This window comes from Lineus longissimus, chromosome 12 (assembly GCF_910592395.1).
Source record: "Lineus longissimus chromosome 12, tnLinLong1.2, whole genome shotgun sequence".
Taxonomy (NCBI): Eukaryota; Metazoa; Nemertea; class Pilidiophora; order Heteronemertea; family Lineidae; genus Lineus; species Lineus longissimus.
Window position 1 is genome coordinate 7399739 of NC_088319.1, and position 22121 is coordinate 7421859.

Sequence of the window (22121 nt, forward strand, 5' to 3'; positions counted from 1 at the left end):
TATCTTGGATGTATTCTGCCTCAGTTCAATTACCGCCCTTTCCTTTTCAATAAGCTGCAGCAGCAAATGCTTCTCTAGTTCAGAAAATACTCTCCTCTTCCTAATTCCGTCACCAGCTTTTGCTACATTTGCCTCCATAGCCTTCAAAGTATATGGGCCTAGTGCAAGTGCAAAGCACAGCAGATGAGGGTATTTTCATTTCAATTGCTCTACTCATTACATCATGAGCCATTGTGCTCCACTTGTTAAATCAGTTTAAGGGAGGCCTTTTGTAAGGTCTTCCTCAGCAAAGGGCACCTCAAGAAGGCCTTTCACAAAAGGAGTTCCTTCATAAAGGTAGAAGACATAAGACATAAGGTTGCTTCTAAAAATGACAATGGATAAGGTTTCCTTAGTGAAGGAAGCCTTCCGCTAAGGTTGCCTTATGAAAGGTGTCCTTAAGACCAAAATAAGGGAACTTTCTAAAATATCAGCCATCATGTTGGTCTGAAAAGGAGGAACTGGGGATAATTATGTGAGTAATGTCTATCAGTGTTCACGCGACTTGGTAACCTGCATACACATGGCACAGCAGTTTCGGGAAACATAGTTATTTGCACTGACTCAAGATGGCGCCCCAAATAATCGTCTGCATGCTGTCGAAGCCCGACAAGGTTTGCAATTCCGCCAAAATTAAATGCTTGCTTGACAACCAATCTGTAACAGTTGCTCCTTTAAAGCTTACTTCTTTAAGAGGTAGATCTGATAAACGTCTCTTCATTGATATACAGTTGGTCTGGTGTCGTGGTGATCAACTAGCCTGACACAATATTATAAAGCATTACATGTGCAGGGCGTGGCATTTCACTTGGGCATTTGCCTAGTTATTAATTGCTGACTTAAAACTAAACTTACCATCAAATAGAGATACTGGCCGGTATTTTAGAACGCTCCTCGAAATTGAGGAACTCCTTTAGCCCATTGTTGTCATCTCAAGGAGGCCTTACAGGATTTTAGAATGCACCTCCAAATCCTCATGAAGGTCTCCTTAAAATCGCTTCCTTAGCTAAAGGGAGGGTCGATTTTAGAATGCGCCTTTTGGGAAAGGAATTCCTCAATTTGGGTGAGGATCTCCTTTATTCCTAAGGATGGTCCGGACCTTCCTTAAGAGCCTCCTCGGGCGACCAACTCGCTCCTTTCGCCACTGGACTTCCACCGGTAATGATGGCTGCGTACATAAACCGCATTGAAAATATAAGAAGACTGGTGGATATCGAAAATGGACACCCCCGTAGGGTCCGCCATCTCCATTATGTGGACCCCGATGAGAACAGGACGGACGAGGACTTCAGAAAGCGGTACCGATTCACGAGAGACGGTTTTACACGAATTCTCGACATTTTACGAGATGACTTACCCGAACCAGTGAATAACCGTGAAAATCCGGTGCCGCCAAGTTTGCAACTCAGAATTGCTTTGCGATTCTATGCCACAGGTAGTTTCCAAATTGTAGCTGGAGATTTACTACAAATTTCCCAGTCGTCTGTGAGCAAAATCGTTGCTAATGTTTCACGAGCTATTGCCAGAAAACGAGGCGATTTCATACAGTTTCCAGAGGGACAAGCAGCAACGGCTATGCAAGCCAAGTATTATGAGATTGCCGATTTTCCACTTGTTGTAGGCTGTGTGGATGGTACGCACATCCCCATACAAGCTCTAAATCTGGAAAATCGGGAGATATATAGGTGTCAGAAATCGTTTATGTCGCTGAATGTGCAGGGGATAAGTGATGCAAACCTGAAGTTCATCAACATAGTCGTGAGGTGGCCTGGTTCTACTCACGATGCACGCATATTTGACAACAGCCTGATTTGTACCAGATTCGAAAATAACGAACTGACCGGTTTGTTGCTTGGGGACCCAGGGTATCCTTGTCGGCCATTTCTTATGACACCATTCAGGAATCCCAATGGACCAGCGGAAAACAGCGCACAGAGGAGAACCCGATCACTCGTTGAACGCATGTTCGGTGTATGGAAGCGTCGTTTTCCATGTCTGAAATTCGGGATGCTGCAAATTAACGACCACTATGGCAGTAATTGTAGCCACAGCTGTACTTCACAATATTGCGACGGATTTACGTGAGGACGATTTTCCTGATGAAAATAATGAAGCTGAAATGGAAGGTATTGGCGACGTGGACAACGCCGCATTACATGATGTGCTTGGAAATGCAATGAGGCAAACAATAGTTCAGCGGTATTTTCGATGAATGACAAAAGACATTCAGGTACATTTCAATTAATCATTTAATCGTTTGATTTGACTCATTTGATGTTGAACTTGTTTTCTCCTGGAGACTTTCAAGGAAGTGCTGTTGCATTCTGAGGACTTTCATTTTTTCTCGGTGTTCCTCCTGATGAAATTCTATTTGCTGTTTCAAGCATTTAACCTGCAGCTCGTGTTCGATCTCCTGCATGCGAACTGCTTTGCCGAATGCGCATGATGACGTTGGACTGTCTGTTGCTTCCACATATTTCCGTTTGGCTTTCCCCTGCGATCCAGGTTTGACTGTCGATGTGGACTGCTTTGGTTCAGAAAACCCCTCTTCCTCAACATCCTTCAGCGTTACCGTGGCAGTGGCAGCTCGTGGAACCCCGGTTTCTTGTGGACATGTAAAACCAAAAATAGGATAATTTTATAAAACAAATGCAGCGAAATGATGATCTTAACGTAATTTAAATCACAGAACATCAAATGGTTTTATGCTGCCAGTGAGGATAGGCCTGTTTGAATGTCATATTTACATGTGCACCATCTCTATTACTTTACAGCTAAACTCTCTCTTTCACTTCTATAACTTTACTTAATAACTGCCGTCAACTGTCGTATTGAGCGTTTATTTCAACAACATTCCTGAAAGAAATGGGAGTCACGAAACGTTCTGAATCTGACATTTCTGGTTATTTTTACCAGTACCGGTAGTGTTATGGAAGTGAAACTAGAGTAAGTTAAAATACTTCTTGGTGGGGTAGCCCTCGTCACATTCGGAACGACATGAGGCAAACTGCTTTTCTGTCTACGTGATGGTGCATTTTACCATTGAAAAATAAACTATCTACCTTGTCCATGGTATCCCGCATCATCGTCAAATTCGTTATCCAAGGGTCGTAATACGTCACTGCAAATTGATGTCACAAGGTGGGATGCGTCATCTGCCTTGGCGGCAGGATCAGTGGGACCTCCACCTGTCCGGTACCGATCTTTCTTTTCTTTGCTGACGTCCTTCTTTGCCTTGGCTTTCGTGTTGTCCCACAGTTTCTTGAGTGCCTTCACATTGGACGGTTCCAATCCTTTCTGTTGATTGAACCCATCTACGATCCGATCCCAGGCCTGATTCTTGGCTTTTAATACACCCGATGTGTTCTGCTTCAGTTCGACGACACACTTTTCTTTTTCGATAAGTTCGAGCAGCACATTTCTCTCGATATCTGAAAAAGTCCTCCATTTCTTGGCTTCAGTACGTCTTGAGTCGTCCATAATTTCAGCCGTAATGGGGCCTCTGGGGCACTTGGAGCGACGGGGCGGGCTTTTATTTCAACCTTCAGAACCAAGCGCAATAAACCAACCGCAATGAATTACTTGTTACATCAGATCACGGCATTGTTCGCCAGCCCAGGAAACATTGAGGTCGACCTCGAGTGAGGATTTCCTTGCGAAAGGACGCCTCCAAGGCTACCTTTAACTGAAGGAACTCCTCCAATAAAGGACGAGTCGAGGAAGGTTCTAAAATTGATCTTGGATAAGGACGCCTTACAGGAGGCGGCCTTGAATTCAGGCGTCCTCACAGAAGGCCTCCTTAACCCCAAAATAAAGGAGCGTTCTAAAATACCGGCGACTGTCTTTTCATCGACAAACCACCGGTTCCTAATATTCAGGCCAAACCCACCTTATGATGGTACGTAGTAGAGGATCACAATACACGCATGGTAACGACCAACAGCAGTAGACTGTCAACTTGGAAGGCAGGCCTAGGTTTTAGAGGGGCTGCTGTATGTTTCGCAGGTGACCTAATAGGGTTGCGTCATTTGTATGGATGAGTGCCGCGGCGGAATAATACGGGGTGTCCCACAAAATACTCCACCGGTTTTTACAGGATGTTTAATTTCAAAATTTGAGTACCTTAAAAAGCGTAAAAAAGGCACATCAAGGCTTGTTTGCTAAGTGTAATGGATGATTGAAAGGAACTTCGAACAACAATGTCTGGTCCATAGTTTGGAATCCGGGAGAATTACCTCAGCATTTTAGTTGGGACAACACGTAGGCCTAAAAGGGCAAAAACTATTGAGTAATCAGTGAGGTTTCAGGCGTATATAAAGTTTGGGTACTGTCGGAAACCTCTTCTTGCCTTGCTTACAACTTGTAGAAATATGGATGAGCCACTGCCAAAAGAAAGCGTAGTTATTCTGTGTTGGAGAAGCTGCGATACCTGCGATACTTTGAGGTTGCCATTGGAAATGGCACTGTGCGAACGATGACAGAATTTGCCAACCACCACAACATACCTTTTGAGACGTTTCTCAGGTGGAACTGTCATGACCTGGAATTGAAGGAGGAGCAGAACCGGGGCAAAGACCGAAAGGTGAAGCAGAGGATGATTGGTTACTGGCCTGAGGTCGATGACCAACTAGAAATTTGGTTCCAGGATGTTCGGCGAAGACCTTTACCTGTTGTGATCTAGGATGTCCAGGAGAAGGCCGTGCAACTATTCCAGACCTGGTGGGAAGCCCTCCCAGAAGAGCGCCGACAACTCGCCACAGAGGCAAAACCACTAATGCATGATTTCCATGCATCCAACGGCTGGGTGGAACTTTTTATGAAGAGGAAGGACATCAGCCTGCGAAAGGTCATGACGAACACAACCACCATTCCAGAAAACGCCGTTGTCCTGGTTCGAAACTTTCGCGATGAAATAACCAACACCATCGAAAATTTTGGTATACGAATGCGCCTGTTTTTCAACATGGACCAGACTTTTCTCCTTTTTGACCTCCGCCTAATGTACACCCTCAATGAGAAAGGTGCCACGGCTGTTGATGTACGAACCTCCAGGAAGAATGCAAAGCTGGGATGTTCTGTTACACTTTGCGTGGCGGCGAATAGCGATAAGATGCGAGCCCACATCACCTTTCCGAGAAGAGGATTTGTTTGCGCGCTTCGAGCTCTGGAAGAGACCGAGTTGCCCGAAAACGTTGTGGTCACATTGTCCGCCACGGGATGGGTCAGACAGGAGACGAGTCACCATTGGCTTGACGAAATCCTCATCCCATACGTCCATGAGGCCCATGCTGAACATTTCATACTTTTGGTGGATCAGTTCAGAGTACATCGAACGGAGAACTTCAGGAATCGTCTCACTGCAGAAGGGGGCAGAATCAACTTTGTACCGGCCGGATGCACATCTTTGGCACAACCCTAGATGTGGCTGTCATGAGATCCTTCAAATGTCACGCCAGACAAGCATGGAAGTCATGGAAGACCGAAAACACCAACGAAGCAGGCCAGTGTGATCCAATTGGACTCAAAGATGTTGTCAACATCGTCAGCCGTGCGTTGGAAGCGATCAGCCCAGAGGTCGTCGAGCATGGATTTGAGAAAGTGTTACGCCCACAGAACATAGACGCAGGTCCACACCCAGTTCCAGATGACGACGATGACGATGAACAGGGGGTAGAATTCCTCATCTGCCTGATGAGTTTGAGCCTGAGATAGCAGGGCAGTAAGCAATCGGGTCAACAGAGAAAATCGACAACCAAACCAGAATAAAAATCCAAAATAATGAATTTAAAAAAAAACAGAAATGAGAAATAAAAAATAAAAACAATGAATAAAGGCAAAAAAAGATGAATAAAGATTGGATCAAAGCCAATCTGAATAAACCTGAATGCATGAAGCATCGCTGTCTTGAAGCAATGCTGGTAGAGCCCCCAAAAGGCCTGTGATGCCCACTCAAACGCGTTTTATGTGAGAAAGGGTTAACGTTGATCTATCAAACAGACCCAAACCGCAAAACCGCGCTGAAACCGCAAACTCAGACCGCAAACCAAAATAAACGCGAGCGCTTTGCATATCCTGTGTGTCTCGTTAGGCCAATCTGTCATTCTACTAGTAATACACCTACTTCATTCAACTTTCGACATATGAGTGAAATGGTATTGTGCCCTGTGCTCGCGGTAGGCGTATGCATTAAGCCTAATGAACCGATCTTACATCGATGAAAAGACAGTATACGCACCAGCTGTGGGTGCAGTTGCTTCTTTACCATGGATGTAAAGCATTGCAATACTATAAAACAAAGTCTGAGCTCTGATCTGGACTGAACACATTAAAAATGAAAGTGAAAATTGTTATTATGTAACACACGCTGTAACAAAACAAATCAATCATGATGTAACAATTGTAAGTCAGCAAAATAAAGGTGAAAAAATTAACAATTTTTTGTGACGTCATCATTTGTTGTCAAAATCAGACGTCATGACGTCATTTGACGTCATGGGTTTGATTTATGACATATCTGATTAGATATTCTGACTCGCAGAGGTCATATTTCTATCTGTTTGTAATACATTTATAGGGTGAAAAATCAATAATAAGAGAGTTATGAGGGTCCAAAGGTACAATTGGCGGCCACTTTAAATTTCTGCAAATTAGGGCTTTTCCCCTCCCTGAAATTTGGAGAATTATGGATATGTCATAAAGGATGACCCCACGAACAAAATGATACCAAAAAACCTTTTGTTGCAATTTGTTCTAGGTTGCCCTGAATTAAGCGTAGATTGACTGGACTATCTCATCAATGAGTGTCTCTTCCGCAACACTGTGACCGTCGGCAAAACCATCTGCAACAGAGATCACCTTATAGTTATCAATATAACATTTACAAAGCACCAACTTATAATAGGCGTAGGCCTAGTAAACAAGCAGCCCAGCACAGTATATTCGCATGATGACATTAACTCCAATAAAGATAATCCTCCTATTGACAATCAGGCATACGACATGGGCGACGGCACAATTTACTAATCACACTCAGTTTCATGACAATTAGAAATAGGCCTAGCCGGCCAGCATTGAACTTTATGACTCTCCGTTTCCCAATACATTCAATATAGAAATATGCCTATATAACAGGGAGGCATTCTGCAGTAGACCCATATTCCAAACATCACAGTATTGCCGCACATAAAGTTTTGAGAAACTTTTAATACTTATATTGATATAAGGCATACCTGTAAAACCAATTCGTCACAGGTTGGCCAATGCAGTATTTAAGCGTACCAGCTGTTTAAAGAGATCCTGTCGTGACCCAAGTCTTTGGCCCGTATTCTAAGATGTTCTTTAAATCAACTTTAAAGGGCCCTTTAGTTAAGTGTCCCTTAGCTAAGTGTCCCTTTCCTTAAGTGTCCCTCAGCCATCCGTATTCAAGAACCAGACTTTGGCTTCCCTTACACTAAGGTGACACTTTAACAAACAATTGCTAAAGGGCCCCTTATAGCAATGTCCCTTTTACTTACTGACCCATGCTTATGTATTCGGTGATAAAGGCATTTCCACATGTGGTAACCTAAACGTTTTCATGAAGTTGTCATTGAGCACATGCATTGTATACAGAGTAGGCTACCTCTGCAAGTTGAACATCACAGACATCTGCAAGTTGAACATCTGCACAGCCATGCCGAAGGCCTCTAAAAAATGTTCCGACGGTTGAACGCGACGAAGCTACAATGAATTAGAGAATTAGCAGTTCCTAATGAATCTTGTGCAAAAGGAAAAGTGTAAAGTTACAAGCAGAAAAAACCAGGCGTGGGATAGGATTGTCAAAAAGCCAACCGACGAGTCTGATGCAGAGAATCCATCAGCCAGGAGTGAAGATGAAGTAAGCCAACCCACTACATCGATGATCAGTACACTTGGTACACCTGCTACATCCTCCAAACAGCAGACCAAAGTGGCTCCCAAAAGCCCTGCCCAGGGCCCTGCTATGACTGCTGCTCTGGAAATGCAGAGGAAGGAGCATGCTCTGTAAATGAAATATCTGGAGGAAAAGATTCAATTTCCACGGGAAGAACATGACAAGCGCATGGAACTGTTCAGGCATCATATGAGTTTATTGGCAAATGCCAACAAACAAGTGGCACAATCATCAGAGCAGGAAACAGCAAACAACACCACTGATTACCAACTTTTTATACGCCCGCTCCGAAGCGTATTATGGTGTGGCGCTCGGTGTCTGTCCGTTAACTTTTCATTGTCCGTGCGATTACTGAAATTCTACATCATGTATAGTCACCAAACCTTGTATGCCCGCTCCGGAGCGTATTATGGTATGGCGCTCGGTGTCCGTCCGTCCCTCGGGCCGTTAACTTTTCATTGTCCGTGCGATTACTGAAATTCTACATCATGTATAGTTACCAAACCTGGTTTGCAGGGCACTAATATACGCCCCAAGAAGCCTATTGATTTGGAGGTCAAAAGGTCAAAGGTCAAGGTCACGAAGACCTGTTTCCATTTTCCGCTTACCTGCTACTTCACACACTTTTCACCCTGACCAATCACCCTTTACTCTTATGGCGGGCGTAAAATGTGCTCGCTCTGCGTAGCTCTTGTTAGTACTTATTCTGAGCTTAACTGAATCATGGTACAGTTGTATGGTATAAACAAATAACTGGAAAACATTTCCATTCCTAGGATTAAAACACAAGTGCGAACAGTGACACTGCAGTCTTTTTGAAGTGATTTTAAGCATCACAACATGTTTTGTTTTGTTCTGACACTGTCTGAATGTTATGTTAATTCATCAGTAATAAAGTAGTCTTGTCAAAGATAATTGGTATACACGTCTCTTCATTGAAACCACTGTTGACCTATTCTCTGCCTCACCACTACACCCATCTCTTCATCTCTGACATGTCTGATCATAGCACCGTCATCCTCTACCACTCGCTCTACACCGAAATCGGGATCTTTCAGATCTATAGCAATGTTATGCAATATGACAGTTGCAGTTATGACAGCCAACTTACCTATCAGATGAAATGAAGAATTCCTGTGATTAATATAACTGTTGTTTTTATTGGTAAACTAGCATTGTGGATAAAGTGAGGATTTTAGCCTAAGTTGTGGCTTAAATGCCTCCATTACCCACAATCCCACCAATCCAGACCAATCACAGAACTTGAACATCTGACAGATGATTAGAGATACCACCCTTGACTTTGAAGCAAGGGTCCTGAGACAATACGTTTTTTCCATAAAATTATAGCCTAATTCTAGGCAAGATTCAGCCCACTATCGCTCTTGGATACAAACCAAACGATCTCTGAATTGACATGTTTTAATTCATGCCCTTATATCTCATTTACACTCTCAGCCTAAAACCAACAAAACTACAGTGATACAATAGCTTGATAATTTAAAGTAAAAGGCAATCACTGAAACAATACTGTGTTCACTGAGACTTTCCGTACTTGTTGATTTATAATCTTGCTAAACTGATATATCAAACTAACTCCTTTCATCAGACGTGCCTTGGTTCTGACACGTTTTTGTTTATGAATTCTTGTTCTAACTTCTACACTGAATTATAAGTATTTGACTGAACCTAAAGTGACTACTATGTTACATACACTTTTGATATATTTATCAAATTTATCTTGACACTCTTCCTGTCAATGGCGCGGTATTTGAAACTGAATACAAACTTATGACCTTGGTCAAATGTACCTCAAAGTTGTCCTTACGTCCCAGGTTTTGATGTATTCGAGCATGTCACCACCTGCATATTCATTCCATGAGAGTTTACCCGCTGGACCAGCTATAGACTATGTACGTGTTGTGAAGAGCCAGGAATTTTAGTTCCTTGAAAGCCACGCCGGTTCATCCAGAAATACAATCCTGGGTTCTCCCCGGGATCGAACCCGGGCCCTATTGCGTGGTAGCCAGCAGTGTTAACCACTAGGCTATGAGGCTCCTCATGTCCCCTGTTTCAATGTATCGAGCATGTCATCAAACGCACACATTCATAAGGCCTCATCTCAGAGACCAGACGGTCAACATGGCCTGTATAATGCACACAAAGCTTTAGAAAGGCCACTCCTTTAGCTTCAGACATCTACTCAGTTACATACTTGAAGTTGTCTTCATTTCCCCGGTTTGAATATATCGAGCATGTCACCACACGCATAGTCATTCATAAGGTCTAGTCCCTGGGACCAGATGGAGTGTCATCGGTAAATTGTGTCACAATGGACTGTTTAATGCAACTGAAGCTTTAGAAAGGCTACTCCTCTCAGGGCTCAAAGTTCAATTTTTTACTTAGGAGCACACAGCTCCTTACCTCCAAATTTTAGGAGCTGAGTTGCAATATTTAGGAGCTGAATTGTCAGATAATGGATGACGATATCTTTGTGTGGTATGCCATCAGGTAGGCTTACTTGACCTACAGCTCTTGCTGGTCTAGTACTGTATAAGAAAACAAAAGAGACAGCATTATCGCACCGGTAGCCAGTGAATTCTACTAAAACAAATTGTGTTTTTCTCAGGATCAAAATCAGCTGAGACATCCCCTGGACATAACAACGATAGATTACACTATGCAAGGAAGGTTCAACTGTACTGTACTACAGCAGCTGTACTACAGGGTCTTCCCTGGGATTTCAATGAACAACCATGTCGGATTTTCGCTTGGGTGCGCGCGCGGCAAAATTAAAAAAAAAAAAATGTTTTTTTTTTGCTTCAAATTAAGGCATTCTGACCCCTTTTTCTGTCTTCTGGGGCCCCAGGCATATTTTGCATTCTGATGGTGACATAACAGTCACTCAGAACGTACGTCCTTATCCACAATTTAAAAAAAAAATTAAATTAAAATATTTTTTTTAAGGATGTCGGACCTAGTGGCGCCCTCTTTAATTGTGACAAGCCGACATGGTTAAAACAGCCAGGTAGCCTCTGCCCTAAAGGGACACTTCACTCATTTGGAAATTTAGAAATATCCTTAATACATTCAAATTAATTGATATCTGCAATATTAGGCGTCAGATTTTTTTTACATCAGCGAACAAAAATTCAAATTTTTTCAATGAGTGGAGTCTCCCTTTAACAGCATCAGCAAGTATTAAAAGTCTGCCTTATTTTTCAAACGAGACTAATCATTTTTATTTGCCTCAGTAGAGAAGTAATAGGAGTAAGTGAAACAAACGCCGGCCCGTTACGGGTAAGTTCAGTGTAAAACATTTCGGCGGGAAATCCTGACGACCACGTGCTACCACGCCCTGGTGACATCTTTCCATGTGATAAATCAAACTCTACTAGGCCAATTTTATCTGCATAGTTAATATCATATGTTCTAGGCAATGTAGGCCTAATTCAAGGAATACATGTTTGGAAGGGACCCGGGAGAAGCTGAGATTGATGCGCCAACGATTCAAAAACATTACGTCAATCAATGACGGGACGGGGTCATCTCAGTGCAACTCGACTCTGCTCAGTTGTAGTCCAGCTCACGTCACATATCAGATGGGCATGCAATACAAGAGATAAATGAATGACTAATCAAGAAATATTTAGGGTAAATGCTACTACTGTTGCACACTAACCATGGCAAAAACGAAAGTTTTCGCTGCTGGGGCTTGCGCTGGCGATCGTCACCAGTGGCCATTGTGTTGACAGCCTCAGGGAGTGGATGAATTATGTTAATGAGTTATGTTAACTTTCAATTCCGTGCCGTGGCACTGTAGTGCTGCGTGCTCCGTCTTGGGCGTTATCGACGATGATCGGATTGAGCGGGAAGCGAGTGATGTGGGGTCTACAATCCAAAATCAAAAACAATCGCGCGCCACACCATTTTCAATAATTTGTTCGCAATCTACGGAATACGATCGCTATTGTTTGAATCACTCGCAGACTTGTAAAATGGGTGATTTGGGAGTTCAGCCGCATGTTGTCAAAACAATTCGCAAAAACAGTAAAAAATCAATTCGCAGGTGTGCGAGTACGGGACATTTCTGGTCGCATTATGAAATTTCTTGTCTCATATGCGACCATTTAGGCGCGAACTTTGAGCGCTGCCTCTAGCTTCAGACATCCTTTACTCTGCTAGGCTACGTGTACCTCAAAGTTGTCCTCATGTCCCCGGTTTGAATGTATCGAGCATGTTATCACACACACAGTCATTCATTAGTCTTCAATCCTGGGACTTGATGAAGTGTCATCATTAAATTGCGTCACCATTGTCTGTATAATGGACCTTTGCGTCACCATTGTCTGTATAATGGACCTTAAGCATAAAGAAAGGCCACTGCTTTAAGTTCAGACATGCTCTACTCAGCAAGGCCTAAATGTACCTCAAAGTTGTCCTTAGTCCCAGGTTTTGATGTATTCGAGCATGTCACCACATGCATATTCATTCCACGAGGGTTTACCCGCTGGACCAGCTATAGACTATGTACGTGTTGTGAATAGCCAGGAATTTTAGTTCCTTGAAAGCCACGCCGGTTCATCCAGAAATACAATCCTGGGTTCTCCCCAGGATCGAACCCGGGCCCTATTGCGTGGTAGCCAGCAGTGTTAACCACTAGGCTATGAGGCTCCTCATGTCCCCGGTTTGAATGTATCGAGCATGTCATCAAACGCACACATTCATAAGGCCTCATCCCAGAGAAGCCACTCCTCTAGCTTCAAACATCCTTTACTCAGCTAGGCTACGTGTACCTCAAAGTTGTCCTCATGTCCCTGGTTTGAATGTATCGAGCATGTTATCACAGAGTCATTCATTAGTCCTCAATCCTGGGACTTGATGAAGTGTCATCATTAAATTGCGTCACCATTGTCTTTTTAATGCACCTTAAGCATGAAGAAAGGCCACTGCTTTAAGTTCAGATATGCTCTACTCAGCTAGGCCTAAATGTACCTCAAAGTTGGCCTTCGTCCCAGGTTTTGATGTATTCGAGCATGTCACCACATGCATATTCATTCTATGATGGTTTACCCGCTGGACCAGCTATAGACTATGTACGTGTTGTGAATAGCCAGGAATTTTAGTTCCTTGAAAGCCACGCCGGTTCATCCAGAAATACAATCCTGGGTTCTCCCCGGGATCGAACCCGGGCCCTATTGCGTGGAAGCAAGCAGTGTTAACCACTAGGCTATGAGGCTCCTCATGTCCCCGGTTTGAATGTATCGAGCATGTTATCACACAGTCATTCATTAGTCCTCAATCCTGGGACTTGATGAAGTGTCATCATTAAATTGCGTCACCATTGTCTGTTTAATGCACCTTAAGCATGAAGAAAGGCCACTGCTTTAAGTTCAGATATGCTCTACTCAGCTAGGCCTAAATGAGGCTCCTCATGTCCCCGGTTTGAATGTATCGAGCATGTTATCACACAGTCATTCGTTAGTCCTCAATCCTGGGACTTGATGAAGTGTCATCATTAAATTGCGTCACCATTGTCTGTTTAATGCACCTTAAGCATGAAGAAAGGCCACTGCTTCAAGTTCAGATATGCTCTACTCAGCTAGGCCTAAATGTACCTCAAAGTTGTCCTTCGTCCCAGGTTTTGATGTATTCGAGCATGTCACCACATGCATATTCATTCCATGATGGATGATTTACCCGTATAGACTGTGTACGTGTTGTGAATAGCCAGGAATTTTAGTTCCTTGAAATCCACCCCTGTTCATCAAGAAATACAATCCTGGGTTCTCCCCGGGGATCGAAACCGGGCCCTATTGCGTGGTAGCCAGCAGTGTTAACCACTAGGCCATGAGGCTCCTCATGTCCCCGGTTTGAATGTATCGAGCATGTTATCACACAGTCATTCATTAGTCCTCAATCCTGGGACTTGATGAAGTGTCATCATTAAATTGCGTCACCATTGTCTGTTTAATGCACCTTAAGCATGAAGAAAGGCCTGCTCTTCTCAGCTAGGCCTAAATGTACCTCAAAGTTGGCCTTCGTCCCAGGTTTTGATGTATTCGAGCATGTCACCACATGCATATTCATTCCATGATGGATGATTTACCCGTACAGACTGTGTACGTGTTGTGAATAGCCAGGAATTTTAGTTCCTTGAAAGCCATGCCGGTTCATCAAGAAATACAATCCTGGGTTCTCCCCGGGATCGAACCGGGCCCTATTGCGTGGTAGCCAGCAGTGTTAACCACTAGGCTATGAGGCTCCTCATGTCCCCGGTTTGAATGTATCGAGCATGTTATCACACAGTCATTCATTAGTCCTCAATCCTGGGACTTGATGAAGTGTCATCATTAAATTGCATCACCATTGTCTGTTTAATGCACCTTAAGCATGAAGAAAGGCCACTGCTTTGATTTCAGATATGCTCTACTCAAGCTAGGCCTAAATGTACCTCAAAGTTGTCCTTCGTCCCAGGTTTTGATGTATTCGAGCATGTCACCACATGCATATTCATTCCATGATGGATGATTTACCCGTATAGACTGTGTACGTGTTGTGAATAGCCAGGAATTTTAGTTCCTTGAAAGCCACCCCTGTTCATCAAGAAATACAATCCTGGGTTCTCCCCGGGATCGAAACTGGGCCCTATTGCGTGGTAGCCAGCAGTGTTAACCACTAGGCTATGAGGCTCCTCATGTCCCCGGTTTGAATGTATCGAGCATGTTATCACACAGTCATTCATTAGTCCTCAATCCTGGGACTTGATGAAGTGTCATCATTAAATTGCGTCACCATTGTCTGTTTAATGCACCTTGAGCATGAAGAAAGGTCACTGCTTTAAGTTTAGATATGCTCTACTCAGCTAGGCCTAAATGTACCTCAAAGTTGTCCTTCGTCCCAGGTTTTGATGTATTGGAGCATGTCACCACATGCATATTCATTCCATGATGGATGATTTACCCGTATAGACTGTGTACGTGTTGTGAATAGCCAAGAATTTTAGTTCCTTGAAAGCCACGCCGGTTCATCAAGAAATACAATCCTGGGTTCTCCCCGGGATCGAACCCGGGCCCTATTGCGTGGTAGCCAGCAGTGTTAACCACTAGGCTATGAGGCTCCTCATGTCCCCGGTTTGAATGTATCGAGCATGTTATCACACAGTCATTCATTAGTCCTCAATCCTGGGACTTGATGAAGTGTCATCATTAACATTGCGTCACCATTGTCTGTTTAATGCACCTTAAGCATGAAGAAAGGCCACTGCTTTAAGTTCAGATATGCTCTACTCAGCAGGTTTTGATGTATTCGAGCATGTCACCACATGCAGATTCATTCCATGATGGTTTACCGGTATAGACTGTGTACGCGTTGTGAATAGCCAGGAATTTTAGTTCCTTGAAAGCCACGCCGGTTCATCCAGAAATACAATCCTGGGTTCTCCCCGGGATCGAACCCGGGCCCTATTGCGTGGTAGCCAGCAGTGTTAACCACTAGGCCATGAGGCTCCTCGTGTCCACGGTTTGAATGTATCGAGCATGTTATCACACAGTCATTCATTACTCCTCAATCCTGGGACTTGATGAAGTGTCATCATTAAATTGCGTCACCATTGTCTGTTTAATGCACCTTAAGCATGAAGAAAGGCCACTGCTTTAAGTTCAGATATGCTCTACTCAGCTAGGCCTAAATGTACCTCAAAGTTGTCCTTCGTCCCAGGTTTTGATGTATTCGAGCATGTCACCACATGCATATTCATTCCATGATGGATGATTTACCCGTATAGACTGTGTACGTGTTGTGAATAGCCAGGAATTTTAGTTCCTTGAAAGCCACCCCTGTTCATCAAGAAATACAATCCTGGGTTCTCCCCGGGATTGAAACCGGGCCCTATTGCGTGGTAGCCAGCAGTGTTAACCACTAGGCTATGAGGCTCCTCATGTCCCCGGTTTGAATGTATCGAGCATGTTATCACACAGTCATTCATTAGTCCTCAATCCTGGGACTTGATGAAGTGTCATCATTAAATTGCGTCACCATTGTCTGTTTAATGCACCTTAAGCATGAAGAAAGGCCACTGCTTTGATTTCAGATATGCTCTACTCAAGCTAGGCCTAAATGTACCTCAAAGTTGTCCTTCGTCCCAGGTTTTGATGTATTCGAGCATGTCACCACATGCATATTCATTCCATGATGGATGATTTACCCGTATAGACTGTGTACGTGTTGTGAATAGCCAGGAATTTTAGTTCCTTGAAAGCCATGCCGGTTCATCAAGAAATACAATCCTGGGTTCTCCCCGGGATCGAACCCGGGCCCAATTGCGTGGTAGCCAGCAGTGTTAACCACTAGGCTATGAGGCTCCTCATATCCCCGGTTTGAATGTATCAAGCATGTTATCACACAGTCATTCATTAGTCCTCAATCCTGGGACTTGATGAAGTGTCATCATTAAATTGCGTCACCATTGTCTGTTTAATGCACCTTAAGCATGAAGAAAGGCCACTGCTTTAAGTTCAGATATGCTCTACTCAGCTAGGCCTAAATGAGGCTCCTCATGTCCCCGGTTTGAATGTATCGAGCATGTTATCACACAGTCATTCGTTAGTCCTCAATCCTGGGACTTGATGAAGTGTCATCATTAAATTGCGTCACCATTGTCTGTTTAATGCACCTTAAGCATGAAGAAAGGCCACTGCTTCAAGTTCAGATATGCTCTACTCAGCTAGGCCTAAATGTACCTCAAAGTTGTCCTTCGTCCCAGGTTTTGATGTATTCGAGCATGTCACCACATGCATATTCATTCCATGATGGATGATTTACCCGTATAGACTGTGTACGTGTTGTGAATAGCCAGGAATTTTAGTTCCTTGAAATCCACCCCTGTTCATCAAGAAATACAATCCTGGGTTCTCCCCGGGGATCGAAACCGGGCCCTATTGCGTGGTAGCCAGCAGTGTTAACCACTAGGCCATGAGGCTCCTCATGTCCCCGGTTTGAATGTATCGAGCATGTTATCACACAGTCATTCATTAGTCCTCAATCCTGGGACTTGATGAAGTGTCATCATTAAATTGCGTCACCATTGTCTGTTTAATGCACCTTAAGCATGAAGAAAGGCCTGCTCTACTCAGCTAGGCCTAAATGTACCTCAAAGTTGGCCTTCGTCCCAGGTTTTGATGTATTCGAGCATGTCACCACATGCATATTCATTCCATGATGGATGATTTACCCGTATAGACTGTGTACGTGTTGTGAATAGCCAGGAATTTTAGTTCCTTGAAAGCCATGCCGGTTCATCAAGAAATACAATCCTGGGTTCTCCCTGGGATCGAACCGGGCCCTATTGCGTGGTAGCCAGCAGTGTTAACCACTAGGCTATGAGGCTCCTCATGTCCCCGGTTTGAATGTATCGAGCATGTTATCACACAGTCATTCATTAGTCCTCAATCCTGGGACTTGATGAAGTGTCATCATTAAATTGCATCACCATTGTCTGTTTAATGCACCTTAAGCATGAAGAAAGGCCACTGCTTTGATTTCAGATATGCTCTACTCAAGCTAGGCCTAAATGTACCTCAAAGTTGTCCTTCGTCCCAGGTTTTGATGTATTCGAGCATGTCACCACATGCATATTCATTCCATGATGGATGATTTACCCGTATAGACTGTGTACGTGTTGTGAATAGCCAGGAATTTTAGTTCCTTGAAAGCCACCCCTGTTCATCAAGAAATACAATCCTGGGTTCTCCCCGGGATCGAAACCGGGCCATATTGCGTGGTAGCCAGCAGTGTTAACCACTAGGCCATGAGGCTCCTCATGTCCCCGGTTTGAATGTATCGAGCATGTTATCACACAGTCATTCGTTAGTCCTCAATCCTGGGACTTGATGAAGTGTCATCATTAAATTGCGTCACCATTGTCTGTTTAATGCACCTTAAGCATGAAGAAAGGCCACTGCTTCAAGTTCAGATATGCTCTACTCAGCTAGGCCTAAATGTACCTCAAAGTTGTCCTTCGTCCCAGGTTTTGATGTATTCGAGCATGTCACCACATGCATATTCATTCCATGATGGATGATTTACCCGTATAGACTGTGTACGTGTTGTGAATAGCCAGGAATTTTAGTTCCTTGAAATCCACCCCTGTTCATCAAGAAATACAATCCTGGGTTCTCCCTGGGGATCGAAACCGGGCCCTATTGCGTGGTAGCCAGCAGTGTTAACCACTAGGCCATGAGGCTCCTCATGTCCCCGGTTTGAATGTATCGAGCATGTTATCACACAGTCATTCGTTAGTCCTCAATCCTGGGACTTGATGAAATGTCATCATTAAATTGCGTCACCATTGTCTGTTTAATGCACCTTAAGCATGAAGAAAGGCCTGCTCTTCTCAGCTAGGCCTAAATGTACCTCAAAGTTGTCCTTCGTCCCAGGTTTTGATGTATTCGAGCATGTCACCACATGCATATTCATTCCATGATGGATGATTTACCCGTATAGACTGTGTACGTGTTGTGAATAGCCAGGAAGTTTAGTTCCTTGAAAGCCACCCCTGTTCATCAAGAAATACAATCCTGGGTTCTCCCCGGGATCGAAACTGGGCCCTATTGCGTGGTAGCCAGCAGTGTTAACCACTAGGCTATGAGGCTCCTCATGTCCCCGGTTTGAATGTATCGAGCATGTTATCACACAGTCATTCATTAGTCCTCAATCCTGGGACTTGATGAAGTGTCATCATTAAATTGCGTCACCATTGTCTGTTTAATGCACCTTGAGCATGAAGAAAGGTCACTGCTTTAAGTTTAGATATGCTCTACTCAGCTAGGCCTAAATGTACCTCAAAGTTGTCCTTCGTCCCAGGTTTTGATGTATTCGAGCATGTCACCACATGCATATTCATTCCATGATGGATGATTTACCCGTATAGACTGTGTACGTGTTGTGAATAGCCAGGAATTTTAGTTCCTTGAAAGCCATGCCGGTTCATCAAGAAATACAATCCTGGGTTCTCCCCGGGATCGAACCCGGGCCCTATTGCGTGGTAGCCAGCAGTGTTAACCACTAGGCTATGAGGCTCCTCATGTCCCCGGTTTGAATGTATCGAGCATGTTATCACACAGTCATTCATTAGTCCTCAATCCTGGGACTTGATGAAGTGTCATCATTAAATTGCGTCACCATTGTCTGTTTAATGCACCTTAAGCATGAAGAAAGGCCACTGCTTTGATTTCAGATATGCTCTACTCAAGCTAGGCCTAAATGTACCTCAAAGTTGTCCTTCGTCCCAGGTTTTGATGTATTCGAGCATGTCACCACATGCATATTCATTCCATGATGGATGATTTACCCGTATAGACTGTGTACGTGTTGTGAATAGCCAGGAATTTTAGTTCCTTGAAAGCCACCCCTGTTCATCAAGAAATACAATCCTGGGTTCTCCCCGGGATCGAAACCGGGCCATATTGCGTGGTAGCCAGCAGTGTTAACCACTAGGCCATGAGGCTCCTCATGTCCCCGGTTTGAATGTATCGAGCATGTTATCACACAGTCATTCATTAGTCCTCAATCCTGGGACTTGATGAAGTGTCATCATTAAATTGCGTCACCATTGTCTGTTTAATGCACCTTAAGCATGAAGAAAGGCCACTGCTTTGATTTCAGATATGCTCTACTCAGCTAGGCCTAAATGTACCTCAAAGTTGTCCTTCGTCCCAGGTTTTGATGTATTCGAGCATGTCACCACATGCATATTCATTCCATGATGGATGATTTACCCGTATAGACTGTGTACGTGTTGTGAATAGCCAGGAATTTTAGTTCCTTAGAAGCCACCCCTGTTCATCAAGAAATACAATCCTGGGTTCTCCCCGGGGATCGAAACCGGGCCCTATTGCGTGGTAGCCAGCAGTGTTAACCACTAGGCCATGAGGCTCCTCATGTCCCCGGTTTGAATGTATCCAGCATGTTATCACACAGTCATTCATTAGTCCTCAATCCTGGGACTTGATGAAGTGTCATCATTAAATTGCGTCACCATTGTCTGTTTAATGCACCTTAAGCATGAAGAAAGGCCTGCTCTACTCAGCTAGGCCTAAATGTACCTCAAAGTTGTCCTTCGTCCCAGGTTTTGATGTATTCGAGCATGTCACCACATGCATATTCATTCCATGATGGATGATTTACCCGTATAGACTGTGTACGTGTTGTGAATAGCCAGGAATTTTAGTTCCTTGAAAGCCATGCCGGTTCATCAAGAAATACAATCCTGGGTTCTCCCCGGGATCGAACCGGGCCCTATTGCGTGGTAGCCAGCAGTGTTAACCACTAGGCTATGAGGCTCCTCATGTCCCCGGTTTGAATGTATCGAGCATGTTATCACACAGTCATTCATTAGTCCTCAATCCTGGGACTTGATGAAGTGTCATCATTAAATTGCGTCACCATTGTCTGTTTAATGCACCTTAAGCATGAAGAAAGGCCACTGCTTTGATTTCAGATATGCTCTACTCAAGCTAGGCCTAAATGTACCTCAAAGTTGTCCTTCGTCCCAGGTTTTGATGTATTCGAGCATGTCACCACATGCATATTCATTCCATGATGGATGATTTACCCGTATAGACTGTGTACGTGTTGTGAATAGCCAGGAATTTTAGTTCCTTGAAAGCCACCCCTGTTCATCAAGAAATACAATCCTGGGTTCTCCCCGGGATCGAAACCGGGCCATATTGCGTGGTAGCCAGCAGTGTTAACCACTAGGCCATGAGGCTCCTCATGTCCCCGGTTTGAATGTATCGAGCATGTTATCACACAGTCATTCATTAGTCCTCAATCCTGGGACTTGATGAAGTGTCATCATTAAATTGCGTCACCATTGTCTGTTTAATGCACCTGAAGCATGAAGAAAGGCCACTGCTTTGATTTCAGATATGCTCTACTCAGCTAGGCCTAAATGTACCTCAAAGTTGTCCTTCGTCCCAGGTTTTGATATATTCGAGCATGTCACCACATGCATATTCATTCCATGATGGATGATTTACCCGTATAGACTGTGTAGCCACCCCTGTTCATCAAGAAATACAATCCTGGGTTCTCCCCGGGATCGAAACCGGGCCCTATTGCGTTGTAGCCACAGTGTTAACCACTAGGCCATGAGGCTCCTCATGTCCCCGGTTTGAATGTATCAAGCATGTTATCACACAGTCATTCATTAGTCCTCAATCCTGGGACTTGATGAAGTGTCATCATTAAATTGCGTCACCATTGTCTCTTTAATGCACCTTAAGCATGAAAAAAGGTCACTGCTTTAAGTTCAGATATGATCTACTCAGCTAGGCCTGAATGTACCTCAAAGTTGTCCTTCGTCCCAGGTTTTGATGTATTCGAGCATGTCACCACATGCATATTCATTCCATGATGGATGATTTACCCGTATAGACTGTGTACGTGTTGTGAATAGCCAGGAATTTTAGTTCCTTGAAAGCCATGCCGGTTCATCAAGAAATACAATCCTGGGTTCTCCCCGGGATCGAAACCGGGCCATATTGCGTGGTAGCCAGCAGTGTTAACCACTTGGCCATGAGGCTCCTCATGGCCCCGGTTTGAATGTATCGAGCATGTTATCACACAGTCATTCATTAGTCCTCAATTCTGGGACTTGATGAAGTGTCATCATTAAATTGCGTCACCATTGTCTGTTTAATGCACCTTAAGCATGAAGAAAGGCCTGCTCTACTCAGCTAGGCCTAAATGTACCTCAAAGTTGTCCTTTGTCCCAGGTTTTGATGTATTCGAGCATGTCACCACATGCATATTCATTCCATGATGGATGATTTACCCGTATAGACTGTGTACGTGTTGTGAATAGCCAGGAATTTTAGTTCCTTGAAAGCCATGCCGGTTCATCAAGAAATACAATCCTGGCTTCTCCCCGGGATCAAACCGGGCCCTATTGCGTGGCAGCCAGCAGTGTTAACCACTAGGCTATGAGGCTCCTCATGTCCCCGGTTTGAATGTATCGAGCATGTTATCACACAGTCATTCATTAGTCCTCAATCCTGGGACTTGATGAAGTGTCATCATTAAATTGCGTCACCCTTGTCTGTTTAATGCACCTTAAGCATGAAGAAAGGCCACTGCTTTGATTTCAGATATGCTCTACCCAAGCTAG

General features: G+C 43.9%; 1 protein-coding gene across 1 annotated transcript; it reads left to right on the forward strand.

The window, feature by feature from the left end:
* Window positions 1-1203: 1203 nt before the first annotated feature.
* Window positions 1204-2124, forward strand: LOC135496499 (putative nuclease HARBI1). Its single transcript, XM_064785859.1, has one exon. The coding sequence runs from the start codon at window positions 1204-1206 to the stop codon at window positions 2122-2124; it is 921 nt and encodes a 306-aa protein (XP_064641929.1).
* The last annotated feature ends 19997 nt before the right edge of the window (window positions 2125-22121 follow it).